Source organism: Betta splendens, chromosome 21 (genome assembly GCF_900634795.4).
Source record: "Betta splendens chromosome 21, fBetSpl5.4, whole genome shotgun sequence".
Lineage (NCBI taxonomy): Eukaryota > Metazoa > Chordata > Actinopteri > Anabantiformes > Osphronemidae > Betta > Betta splendens.
This window is the reverse complement of record NC_040899.1, coordinates 4,359,632-4,371,396: the sequence shown is the minus strand read 5'-3', so window position 1 is coordinate 4,371,396 and position 11,765 is coordinate 4,359,632. Positions and strand designations below refer to the sequence as shown.

General features: G+C 54.9%; 2 protein-coding genes and 1 long non-coding RNA gene across 4 annotated transcripts in view; 1 reads left to right on the top strand and 2 right to left on the bottom strand.

Annotated features, from left to right (window-relative positions):
• Nucleotides 1-4: 4 nt before the first annotated feature.
• On the bottom strand, nt 5-4,769 carry serpine3 (serpin peptidase inhibitor, clade E (nexin, plasminogen activator inhibitor type 1), member 3). Its single transcript, XM_029136620.3, has 9 exons — nt 3,578-4,769; nt 2,343-2,648; nt 1,525-1,752; nt 1,097-1,339; nt 806-1,004; nt 634-734; nt 461-547; nt 294-377; nt 5-205 (listed from the first exon to the last, which is right to left on the bottom strand). The coding sequence occupies exons 2-9, from the start codon at nt 2,605-2,607 to the stop codon at nt 165-167; spliced, it is 1,248 nt and encodes a 415-aa protein (XP_028992453.1). The 5' UTR covers nt 2,608-2,648; nt 3,578-4,769; the 3' UTR covers nt 5-164.
• A 497-nt stretch (nt 4,770-5,266) lies between these two features.
• LOC129603504 (uncharacterized) lies at nt 5,267-6,266 on the top strand. Its single transcript, XR_008693404.1, has 2 exons — nt 5,267-5,407; nt 5,750-6,266. It is a non-coding gene; the product is annotated as an uncharacterized LOC129603504 (long non-coding RNA).
• A 331-nt stretch (nt 6,267-6,597) lies between these two features.
• LOC114847161 (protein FAM124A) overlaps nt 6,598-11,765 on the bottom strand; it is an 11,858-nt gene continuing 6,690 nt past the window's right edge. For both annotated transcript variants that reach the window (XM_029136616.3, XM_055505012.1), the window contains 2 exons: nt 8,990-9,783; nt 6,598-7,515 (listed from right to left, as the gene is read on the bottom strand). In XM_029136616.3, the coding sequence (XP_028992449.1) occupies nt 6,778-7,515; nt 8,990-9,783 (1,532 nt within the window). In that variant the 3' untranslated portion in view covers nt 6,598-6,777. The remainder of the gene's footprint in view (nt 7,516-8,989; nt 9,784-11,765) is intronic.

The window sequence follows — 11,765 nt, the reverse complement described above, 5'->3', positions numbered from 1 at the left end:
GCAGGAGTGTAAAAACATGTATTAAAATTTTATTTACAGATTTGTACAAAAATATTGTCCCTCTTCCTGAAGTGTCTCTGGAACCTCCTGGTCCATAAATAAATACAGGTAGTGAAATAAAGGTGGGTTGGAAATGTGTGGGCGCCGGTTGGAGCGTTTGACTCTCAAGCTGGATTCATCACTCGGCCCATGAACAGGACGGATCCTGAGATAAAGAATGAAGAAGAAAGTTCAAATCTAACTACAGTGGGGTCTTCTGGGAAACATTTGGTTTGAGTATTCAGAATAAATACCTGTCTTAATCTGTCGTAGCAAAAATAAAAATGGCCGATCCGCCTTGAAAACCGGAGCGCGAGATCGTTTGAGAAGCACCATAGCTGCAATGGGAAAGGATCATTTTACTGAGGCGCGTTTCAAATGCAGGTTGTGCTCTGTGTCGGGGTTCTACAGCACCGGTCACCTGTAGAAGCAGCTGCCTTCGTCCCGTCTTCTGTCACTTCTATGCTCACTTCATGGAAAGCTCCAGACACATAAAGACCTTCCTCCACTAGTGGAAAAGACAAACCCACATCATTGGTGGAAACTAAAGGCAGCATTTATAAAATCTACCATCTAATAGGTTCATGCATTAACCTGACATCCCACTGAAATCAGCGGCACTTGGGTTGAAGGCGTCACTGATGCCCACTGCGGGAAGAACCGACCTCAGGTTGAACTTGTTCTGCATTTTGAACCTGTGAACAGGAAACCATCAGTACGCGTCCGGCGTGCGGTCCGAGTGTGAACCCCGCAGGCGCCTGCTCACCTTGGCAGGAACACGTCCATGCGGGTCCTGCGCAGGCCGGCGCCCCAGGACGCCAGCTGGCGAGCGCTGAGCTGGGCCTCGAGGGAGGCCAGCGGCGTCTTCCTCTCGCTGGGCAGCACCACCTGCAGGCTCAGCGAGCGGCCCAGGAACGGCAGCTCCAGCACGGTGTAGCGCTGGTGCGAGGCGGTCCGGAACTGGCCTACAGAGCAGGGCACAGGCTCAGGCTCAGGCTCAGGCCTGATGGCCGTTGCAGTGGGGGTCCAGTCATGATGCAGACACAGGGCGTCTTACCAAAGCGGACCTCTGTGGCCTGATACATCATGGCCACCTTGACCGCGGTGCCGTCAGAGAGGGTGAAGGGCAGATTCTGGGTGTTGGTGAAGAGGAACTGCTTCTGCCAGACGCCCCTGAAGTTCACCGTGTTGACCAGGACCATCTGCGGCCGGTGGCCCCACCACAGGGCCTCCGCCTGGGCCTCGCCCGAGCCAGACAGCTCCCCGCTGCTGCTCCCAGACTGAAGAGCCCCCGACTCCCCTGGGAGTCCAACACAGAAGGGTGAGAGGTTCATCTAAAGGACGCGCGCTCGTCCAGTGGTGCCGCATTCATTCATTTCTGTGCTCACAAGCTTAAACTGGAACTGATCATTTACTTGTGTGGCCACTAGGGGGCAGAAAAGCACACTGGGTCAACACAGTCGCCTCTAGCTCGGCCTCGGTTACCGTGACTGTGCCCTGGCCTCTCCTGCCGGCTGCGAGTGTGGTTGGGTCGGCTGAAGTTGGCCCGGACGACGCTGGCGTTGGCCCAGAACGCTGCACGCTGCGTGAAGTCCGCCAGGAGCTGCACGCCGCTCTGCACGAACAGCGTGCACGTCTGCTGCAGCCGCGCGCCCTGGCTGCTGTTGCTCAGGTCGCCCTGCGAGTGCAACAGGAAGCCTTGTACTAGCGCATCTGCATGATGTCAAGACAGAGAGCGAGTGAGAAGTCCGACAGACGACACAGCTGATCATCACAGTCATCATCACTTCCTCTCAGAGGCCTCTTTCAGCAGCCGCTGAGCTGAATTCCCTTCACATCCTTGAGGACTGTGCACAAACAACTCCTCATGTGACTTCATCTGAGCTGCTCCCCTCCACTTTTAACTCAAAGCATCTGTGGATGAAATGATCCAAATGGAAATCGAACGCAGATTCACGCGCGACTGCGGCGCTTTCACAGCGGGTTCTAACGAGTCGATGGTATTGAGGGGTTTTGTTGGGTTATGAGGGATGTGGTGTGTTTTATTTCTTATATATGAGGTAATAGAAACGGCAGCAGACTTCGTTCTGCTTGTGCTTAAACGCGCTGACCTGTCGACCCGGGGGCCGAGCTGCAGCAGTGGTTAATGAGATTAGTGCTGGTGCGGGGCAGGTATTATGGCTCCAGACACCACTGTGCTGCAGCCGCACCGCTCCACCTGGTACCAGCCGCATCCAGGGCCACCAGCGGCCCCACGCTACAGTACGTGCAGAGTCACAGCCAACGCGGTGTAATAATCCCACCGTTCACGTTGTATCCCAGCGTTCCCTCCAGCTGGGCCAGCGTGCTGCCACGGGCGCCCAGCTGCAGCAGCGCCAGCGCCGCCGAGATGCTCGCCGGCGACACGATGAGGTCGGCGCGGCCCTCGCCCTCGGCCAGCGTCCGGTACAGGCTCACGGCCAGGCGGGCGTGCAGCTCCTCCATGCTCCGCTGAAGGCCGCCGTCGCCGTGGCTTCTCTCCACCAGACAGAGGCACACGAGGAGCGAGGCCACTGGGAGGAGACTCATGTCCTCAGAGCTGGAGACGTCCACAGGGGGAAAGCGAGAGCCTGGAGAGAGAGAGAGAGAGGGGGGGGGGGAAAGACAGAGAGAGGGAGAGAGAGAGAGAGAATGAGAGGGAGAGAGAGAGATAGATAGGGAGAGCAGTTGATATAGGGAGTAAAGGAGTGAGGTCCAAAGATGACAGACTTTTGGGAGTATCTTATCGATGATTAGTTGTTTCTGGTTTGGTTTTTTTTTTTTCCCTCCCTTCTCCTTTCTCTCATATCTTTCCTTTCTATCTCTCTCTACTACCTTTATCTTTATCCTCACTCTTAATATCCTTCTATTTCTACTCCTTTCTCATCTCTATCCCCTGATACGTCTCTCCCTCTCTCATTTTTAATGGTTTTACTATATATTAAGATAAGCTCTATTTTAATCCCTAGCTACTCTCATCTCCTTTTTTATATATATATTATAATCCTATAACATATGGAGATAGTTATCTTATAATCTAGATAGTTATATATAAGTGAGTCATGTAGAGAGATGATAGTGTGACCCGCTGAGGTCAGAGGTCAAATAGGCCGTGTTGAGTTTCAGCCCCACCACTTGTTCGTGTGAACACCTGCATCACACATTGATCTGACTGATTCTTCTGTGTGAGACTTTACAACCACATTGGGCTTCTATTAAATTCAACCACATTGGCCACAACGGGCCTTAAGGCGGTGCATGTTCTGACGTATTACAGTCATAAGAACATTTTTTTACTGCTTCCCATTTAATGTCCTTGTAGCTCAGTACTTGTGGTATTTCTACTTCCTTTTGAGTAAAAGAACCTCTTGTACTATTTTAATGAAAGTATGTAATTCAAAAATAAATCATCACAATAGTCCCCAAGAACAGATTTTTTTTCTTTACATTTTTTATTTTAATTTATCTATTTGCTTTCTTTATCCTTCCTTCTGATATGATTGGACCCAGGTCGTCCTACCTGTGGACAGGTGATGTAGGATCCACTTGTCTCCCGCTGTGCTCCACTAGCGCCAACCATTCAGGTGAGATGCGTCATTCGCCGTCCCCCGGTCCAGTTCTGCGGCCGGTGTCCGGTTCGGTCCAGCGCTCGTCTGCGTCTGAGCCAGGCTGCAGTCATGGGACCGCGTTTAAAGGGGAAACGCTCCGTCTCCGGCGGCGATGTCCGTACCACTCGTCCGGGATTTCTGCCTCCGCGGGGCTATATGGAGTCAGGCGGAGGGAGGCATGCCACCGGCCAGCAAATCCCGGACCGGGCAGAGGGGGCGAGGGCGCACGCGCACGCACGCACGATCTGCAGATTCAGCTGCAACTGTGACAAATTAATGAATGAAGCCTCAGCGGATTAATAATCACAGTAAAACACTGTAGCTCCATTAAATCTGTTTTCATATAAAGACACTCGAAGTGATTAACAACGATATGAACTGTATTTCACCGAACACCAAACTGCTGAGGAGTGAGGTTTCCTCCGCTGTCCCTCCTAATTGGGAATTTCCCAGTCAGCAAAACAAGCTGTGGGCATGTTTTTCCCATGAAGAGAGAACATGACTGGAAGCCATCAGGTGTTTGGCTGCTTTGTCCAACGGCAGATTCCAGCCATTATCGGACTCGACTAATTAGTGGAGCCACGGCTTGGCTTCATTAAAGGCAATCTCCACATTCTTTAAAACCCAGCGCCGGACGCAGGAATCTGGTATTCCAGAGACTTTGATGCTCATTGTAGCTGATCAGAGACATCCGCAAACAGAAGCGCTCATCTCAGCGGCTGTGAGGCCTTTGGAGGAACATTGTGTGAGAGGTGGATGTTTGTAGAAATAATGATCTGCGCTCGCTGTTTGGGAGCAAACTGCAGCTGCTCCGGGGGCCGGGGTGGACAGCAGCAGGCCAAATATTCAGGCGTTTACGCAGGAGATTACAGCACATGTGCTCCGTTGTGCTGCAGAATGCAAGCAGTCGCTGCATACACAGGGTTGAAGAGGCATCGGAGCGGGTCCAAGGGTTTTATCGATGAGACACTTCAGGGCAGATTGCAGGAAGGTGGTGTTTTTACTACTCTAATCTACAAAGAGGAAGCTGGAAATTTCTGAGTTCTGAAGTGGCCCTGAACGCAGCATAAGTCTGTGTTTCCAACAGTTTATTAGTCTGTTTGTGAGTCTGTGACGCCTCTGCCTTCCTCCACCAAGCAGCAACTTAATCCCTAACTGGTCCCCTGTGACCTTTGAACTCTGAGAAAGTGGAAATGAAAAGAAGGAGGAGGAGTTCATCTAGCCAAGAGAAAAGCAGGTTATGAGCAATGGAAACAAATATGAAGGAAGTTTAAAAAAAAAAAAGATAAAACTAAACAGCCACAAAAAATCACTAAGAACGATCAACAGAAACAGAGAATCAGAAAAACAAACAAGACAAATACAGTTAATAAAAAATATTATCAGCACAAGAGTTATTCAGTTGTTCTTCATATCTTCAAAACAACAAATGTATCACATTCAGACTAATAATACAAGCCACAAGGCCCCTGGGTTAAAGTTTACAAACCTCTAGTAATTCACCCAAGCCTCCAATCGAATAATTAATCATTAAAGCAGTTCTTTACCAGCCGCGGCTTCACGAATGAACGCCTCCAGTCCTGTGTCGTCATTCTCCGCTGATGATAACCGACATGTGCCCTACTTCCCCTCAGGCCGCTGCACCCGCGGGCCGTTCACGTACCCGAGGATTAGCGGGGATGCCGGCGCGCGAGGTCGGGCCAGGCTGCAACAACGCCGGCGTCGCCAAGGCGATCCGCCAGGTACGCCACGGCGGATTAGAGCCGCCAGTGCTGGCGCTGGGAGAGCGGCGACGTGAGGGGACGCGGCTCATGCAGGGTTCACCCCCCCCCCACACACACAAACACACACACACACACGTTTCTAGCAGCTATGGCGACACGAACCTCTGCTTCAGCGGAAGCTCCGACACAGCAGTTATAAATTCATACACACATTCTGGGAACCTGTTTTATGACACGAAGAAGAAACATGATACTGGAGCTTTAAGATCACCAAGTTTTACACAAACTGTAAAACTGAGGGTATAAATGTAAAGCGCGCGTATAACTGCTGCTCAACTTTTACACTGATTTGTTTTTCAGGCTACTCGTGTGTAACGTCTGCACTGTGGAAGCGGGGACTAGACCACGCTCCGCCCTGATTGGCGGACGATGACATCACCTCCGCGAGGAGACTCGCGCCATGGTAACCCGCGCGCGCCGTCGGGGGGATGCCCCTCGTGGAGACCACACAGACAGACGCACGTGTTCAAGCGCTCAGGCTGTGGCGCTGAACCAGGAGGCGTCTACGGTTCGGTTCCCCCAGACGGAGCGGCCGCTCAGGCAGCTCCAGCGACTCCCACAACGCCAGGACGGACTACCCGAACACCAAAACTGTTCTATTGATGTTTTTTTTTAACTCATCTATAGTTTAAAACCAAGACGAAGCTCAGCGGTGACGTGGACGTTAAATCACATTACTCTCCTTTCAACACAAGGGGGCGACACTGCGCCGCTTTAAAACACCACACGCTCATAGCGTCCTTCTTTTAATATTGGGTAGTTTATGTTTCTGTGATATATAAAATCGATCCAAGTTTTTAGTGAGCTAAAGTAAAGTGTTATGTATTTAAGTACAATTAAGCATCTTGTCTATTAAACAGTGAACTTTAAAGCGTGAAGAAAACCAAGCACTTATAAAAAAAAGCCTGTGTCTGACGGGTTGTAGCTACAACTCCATTCATAACAGTGTTTACTTCATGTCTCACGTCCAGACCATCACAGAGGTGACAAACAGTACAGACCTGTTCTATTAAACTAACCCCTCAGTTCATGTCATGACTCTCCCCCATTAGACACATTTTGAAATTGAAAAGGGAAATAACTTTATTAGGTAATAAATCTGTACAGTCGTTGGTCCTTTAAATGTGTATTTCCATCCCATTATATGAGCTGATATTTACATTTACAACGATCCAATCTACATGCAAAACAGCAAAATTCACAAATACACGAGGGCATTAAATACAGTTAGAGCTGTAGTTCTCCTACGAACCACCAGTGGGCAGAGCCGAGCCGGTCTGTGACTGTCCCAGTCCAGAAGTTTGTCATTATGGTGAGATTGAGTCATTTCAGATGTAGAATTCTTGGACTTCCTCTTCCTCTCCCTTGTGCGGCTCTTCGGTCGTTGCACTGATGACGCTGCAACTGTCCGACGGGTTCACGGAGATGTCGCTGCTGCCTTGCACGTGGGCCCGCAGAAAGGCGGCGGGCGTGTTCGCGGTCCGGCCCAGTGTTGCTGCCTTGTAGGCGTTGTCCGGGATGCCGGGGAACAGGGTGGGTCCGATGTCCTCCGGCGGCGCCGACAGCGGCCGGCAGCTGGATCGGACGTACGCCGACACCACCGTCAGGTCCACGGCGCCGCCCGCGCTCACCCTGTGCCCCGTGTCCACGTCAGTCTCCTCCGCGCCGATCAGAGCATCCACGTTGAGCCGGAAGGGCGGGACGAGCGAGGAGCTCCTGGTGAGGGAGCAGCTCCGGTGGTGGGGGACGGGCGAGGGCCCGGGGGAGGAGCAGGTGGAGCGGGAGCTGCTGGAGCCCAGGTTGGGCAGCGAGAAGAGCGAGCCCGAGCGCCGGCCCCCCCACGGGGCCCTCCAGCCGTCCCCCCACTGCTCCTGCGGGTCCGGCCCGTCGCCGGCGCCGTAGGAGGCGGGCTGGGCCCTGGGCCGGGCCGGCGCCCTGTGCTGGTGGCGGCGGTGCCGGTTGGAGGCGGCGCTGCGGGCGAAGGTGGACGGAGCTGACGCCGGGTCGGGGGCGGCGGGTGACGGGCGGCAGGGGTCCGGCCCGGGTTTGATGTGAGGCGCCTGGACCTGGGAGGGAGGAGAGCGTAAAGAATGACCACATGCACAGAGGAGGTTTGACTTGAGGGTGAGGAAACTGCACTGAGGCTTCAACGTGAGGCTTCAGGCTGGACGGGGTTCACTGCAGCAGCACCTCCATCTTGGCTGCAGTTCTGTGGATTTAGTGAGAAACGGGTTCACTAGAGAACAGGAAGGGAGGAGGCGCATGTTCCAGAGTACGAACCTCCTCACGCGACGCTGGCGGAGGAGGAGTGAGGGGTGTAGGGGAGCCCCGGGGTTTATTAAAGCCCCCCCCCCCCCCCCAGCAGCTGGAGAAGCCATCAGCATCTGGAGAAACCCCACGTGTGTCACACCTCCACCCTCCAAACTCTGTGCAGATAAAGTGCTGTTCACCTCACGGCGGACGTGGAAACGCTCCTCCTCCTCCTCCTCCCCCTCCTCCTCTTCCCTCCTCCTCCTCCTCCTCCTCCTCCTCCTCCTCCCCCTCCTCCCCCTCCTCCTCCTCCTCCCCCTCCTCCTCCCTCCCCCTCCTCCTCTTCCTCCTCCTCCTCCTCCCCTCCTCCTCCTCCTCCCCCTCCTCGTCTTCCTCCTCCTCCTCCTCCCCCTCCTCCCCCCCTCCTCCTCCTCCCCTCCTCCTCCTCCCCTCCTCCTCCTCCTCCTCCTCCTCCCCCTCCTCCTCCTCCTCTTCCTCCTCCTCCTCCTCCCCCTCCTCCCCCCCCTCCTCCTCCTCCTCCTCCTCCTCCCCTCCTCCTCTCCCCCCCTCCCCCTCCTCCTCCTCCTCCTCCTCTTCCTCTTCCTCTTCCTCTCCTCCTCCTCCTCCTCCTCCTCCTCCTCCTCCTCCCGCCTCAGCGCCTCCCCCCCCCTCCTCTTCCTCCCTCCTCCTCCTCCCTCCTCCTCCTCCTCCTCGTCTTCCCTCCTCCTCCTCCTCCTCTTCCTCCTCCTCCTCCTCCTCCCCCCTCCTCCTCTTCCTCCTCCTGATGGCTTCTCCACGTTTCTGCTCAGTGCGAGCACTTTCCACACATCCGCCGCGGGACGGATGCGAGCGCACGGAGACGAGGCAGCAGTTTTCCACATGTTGGCGCGTGACAACAATACATGTGGTTGGAGTTTTCTAAAAGCTAAGCTGCAGATTTATGGCTCTGTGCGTGCAGAGCGTATAGACTGGAGGAGGGTGACTCCACTATGGACGTACAAAGGAGTCATTACGTCAGATAAACGAGATCAATTATCTGTGGATTGGAGACTCTCCCATTTCAGACACTGATAGATTTATCTGTCGGTTATCTGTGCGTGCGTGTGTGTGCATGTGCGCGTGCGTGCGTGTGTGTGTGTGTGTGTGTGTGTGTGCATGTGCGTGCGTGCGTGCGTGCGTGAGTGCGTGCGTGCGTGCGTGCGTGCGTGAGTGCGTGCGTGTGTGCGTGTGTGTGCGTGTGTGCGTGTGTGCGTGCATGTGTGTGTGCGTGCGTGCGTGCGTGCGCCTCACCTGCAGCAGGATCTTGTTGCCGTCGTAGTCCTCCGTCTGCCAGCGCACCTCGCTGATGGGGCTGCAGGGCTGCGGCAGCAGCGGCACCAGCGCCCCCACGTCCCGCACCCTCACCTCCATCACGGCCGAGTCCAGCGGCACCGGGACCTGTCCCCGCGGCAGCCTCTTGAACGACAGCTGGACCTCCATGTCCGGGTTGGAGTAGACCACGAAGAAGCAGAAGTCGTCCTTCCTCTGCGCCACGCGCCGCTGCAGCAGCAGCTTGTACAGACGCACCGTGTCGCCGTAGTTCTCGTGTCGGCAGTAAAGCGTGAAGCGGGCGATCTCTTTGCCGTAGTGGACCTGGCGCACGGCCCACAGCGGGGTGCCGGGCGCCAGCGTGAAGAAGTCCTGGCTGCAGGGCGGCAGCGGCAGCAGGCGGCGCCCGTCGCTAACCCGCTCCGTGTGGTGGTGGCGCCACGGCGGCCGCTGCAGCGCGCGGTGCAGCGCCGTCAGCGGCTCCTCCTCGCCGCCGCCGCCGCCGCCGCCGCCGCCGCCGCCGCCGCCGCTCGCCTCCTGCAGGAACAGGATGAGCGCCAGCGCCGGCTGGGCCGGGCCCGGGTGCTGGTGGCGCCGGGGCCGCGGCCGCTGGGAGGCGCAGGCCCGCTCCGACACGCGGAACAGCTGCAGCTCCGGGTGGAGCCACGCCAGCACGGCGTCGGCGGCGCGCTGCAGGAGCCGGGCCCGGCCCGGGTCGGCGATGAGGTGCACGCTGACCAGAAACGGGTCCTGGAGCTCGGCCATGGACAGCTCACCTCCACATGCAGCAGAGGAGAGGAGAGTTATAATCAGCACAGCACAGGTCAGAGGTCAAACCATCATGGCGGCGTGGAATACGCCACACACACGGAAGACGCGCGGTCACGCATCGACACTGGAAGTGACACTGGGCTGAATGGGCGACCACATAATTCCTACTGGTGCTGCTCCCCACAACCTTTCTTCACTCTCCTTTCCTTTTGTTTGCCCTTGTTGCTTCGCTCCTCTCTCTCGCTCCTGCCCTTGTCTCTCGCTCCTGTCCTTCTCCATTTCACTCATCACCATCTAACTCCATCTTTCGTCCAACTTCAGTGTTTATCTTGCCCCCCCCCCCCCCCCCCTCCTCCCCCCTCCCTGTGAAGCCGGGCTCCTCTGCGGAGGCTCATTAGTGCCATTAGGAGGTCATTACTGAGGCCCAGAGGAATGTTTCAGACCGCAGCAGGAGCGATGCCTTCAGGTGCAGCTCCCCCCCCGCTCCCCCGGCCGCGAAACGCTGAGTCATCAGAACTGCTGGGATGTTTTCCGCATGCAGATGACCCGACGTGACCACATGTTACGCGTCCACACCGCCTCCCGTTCGCACATTCATCTCCTGCGGCCTTTATCTGACTTCTCGGGGGACTTGTCCCACTTCGTTTGTGCTTGGAAAAAGGAGCCACAGTCTTCTGGTCCCTGGCACACACCAGAAGCAGAGAGGCCAAACCGGGACAGGTTCTGTCCCGCGGGTGCTGCTGGCCTTTGCAAAAGGACAGTTTCGATCTGACCAAAAAGGTGACATTTTGTAAACGTTGGCGTCGGGTTACGAGGAAACACTGGTAAAAGGCGCCGGTAACAACACGGCCAGTGTCCAGACATCAGTAAACCACATCGCTTTAAATCAACTGTTTTATCTGACAGCTGAAATCAGAGCAACAGAGACAGAATCTCTTTCATGTTGCACTGGTTGTCACTCATGAGCGGATTTACTGATTCCCATCGGATCTGAGGCATCGGAGCGCAGGATGTCGCAGCATCGCCGTGCGTCATGACAGCAGGATCAACAGGGCGCCACATGCCCTGGCTAACGCTAGGCTAACGCGCTAAGCTCCATCCCATTAGAGTCGGTGTCTGTGCCTCCAAACAGACGGATGACAGGGATTTAGTGGCCTGTCACAAACAGACTGACTTCTAATCACGTTACTCCACGACACACGGCGCCGGCGTTTCTCAGGAGTCACAGATCTTTATCCAAATCCTCTTGACTGCTTAGAGCTGATAACACAAGCAACGAAGCAAACAGAGCGGGAAATAGAGAAATATTGTCATAACTCAAACTTGGATTCATAAAATCCTTGGCCTTAGATCTTTGTTTCTCTCCAAACATCTCGGTGTCTCGCTCGTTCCATCGTTTCATCGTTCCGTCGTTTCATCGTTCCATCGTTCCATCGTTCCATCTTTCCATTCCACCTCGGTTTTTCCTTTCACACTTTCCTGCACTGCTTCTTTTCTATTCTATTTCTATTTTGCTTCCTATCGGTCCAAGCTTCTTGGGAGTCGGTAGCTAAGACGTCTCCTGGGTTAAATCCGGATCCAAGAATCCGGCCCCAGACTGACTGAGGGCCACACGCCGAGCCCATCAGAACCAGCAGCTACCTGCTACCATCAGCACATAAACGACTGGACAAACAACAAGGATTTCACTTTCCAATCTACTCGCGTGGAAGCTGAGTTTTCCTTTTGATGACGTGTAGAAGGGGGTTTCTCTGCAAAGCTCTGCAGGAAGGAGTTCACCTCTAAGCTGCTAATGCTAATCCACACACACACACACACACACACACACACACACACACACACACACACACACACACACACACACACAAAAACACACACACACACACACACACACACACACACACACACACACACACACAAAAACACACACACACACACACACACACACACACACACACACACACACACACACACACACACACACACA

What these genes read in the sequence shown, in the direction of transcription:
- serpine3 (XM_029136620.3), bottom strand. Translation starts at nt 2,607, where the DNA reads ATGAGTCTCCTCCCAGTGGCCTCGCTCCTCGTGTGCCTCTGTCTGGTG. An exon ending in GCTGGGATACAACGTGAACG is followed by an intron (nt 1,753 to 2,342) that starts GTGGGATTATTA and finishes GACATCATGCAG; the next exon opens with ATGCGCTAGTACAAGGCTTC. An exon ending in GCTACGACAGATTAAGACAG is followed by an intron (nt 206 to 293) that starts GTATTTATTCTG and finishes TCTTTATCTCAG; the next exon opens with GATCCGTCCTGTTCATGGGC.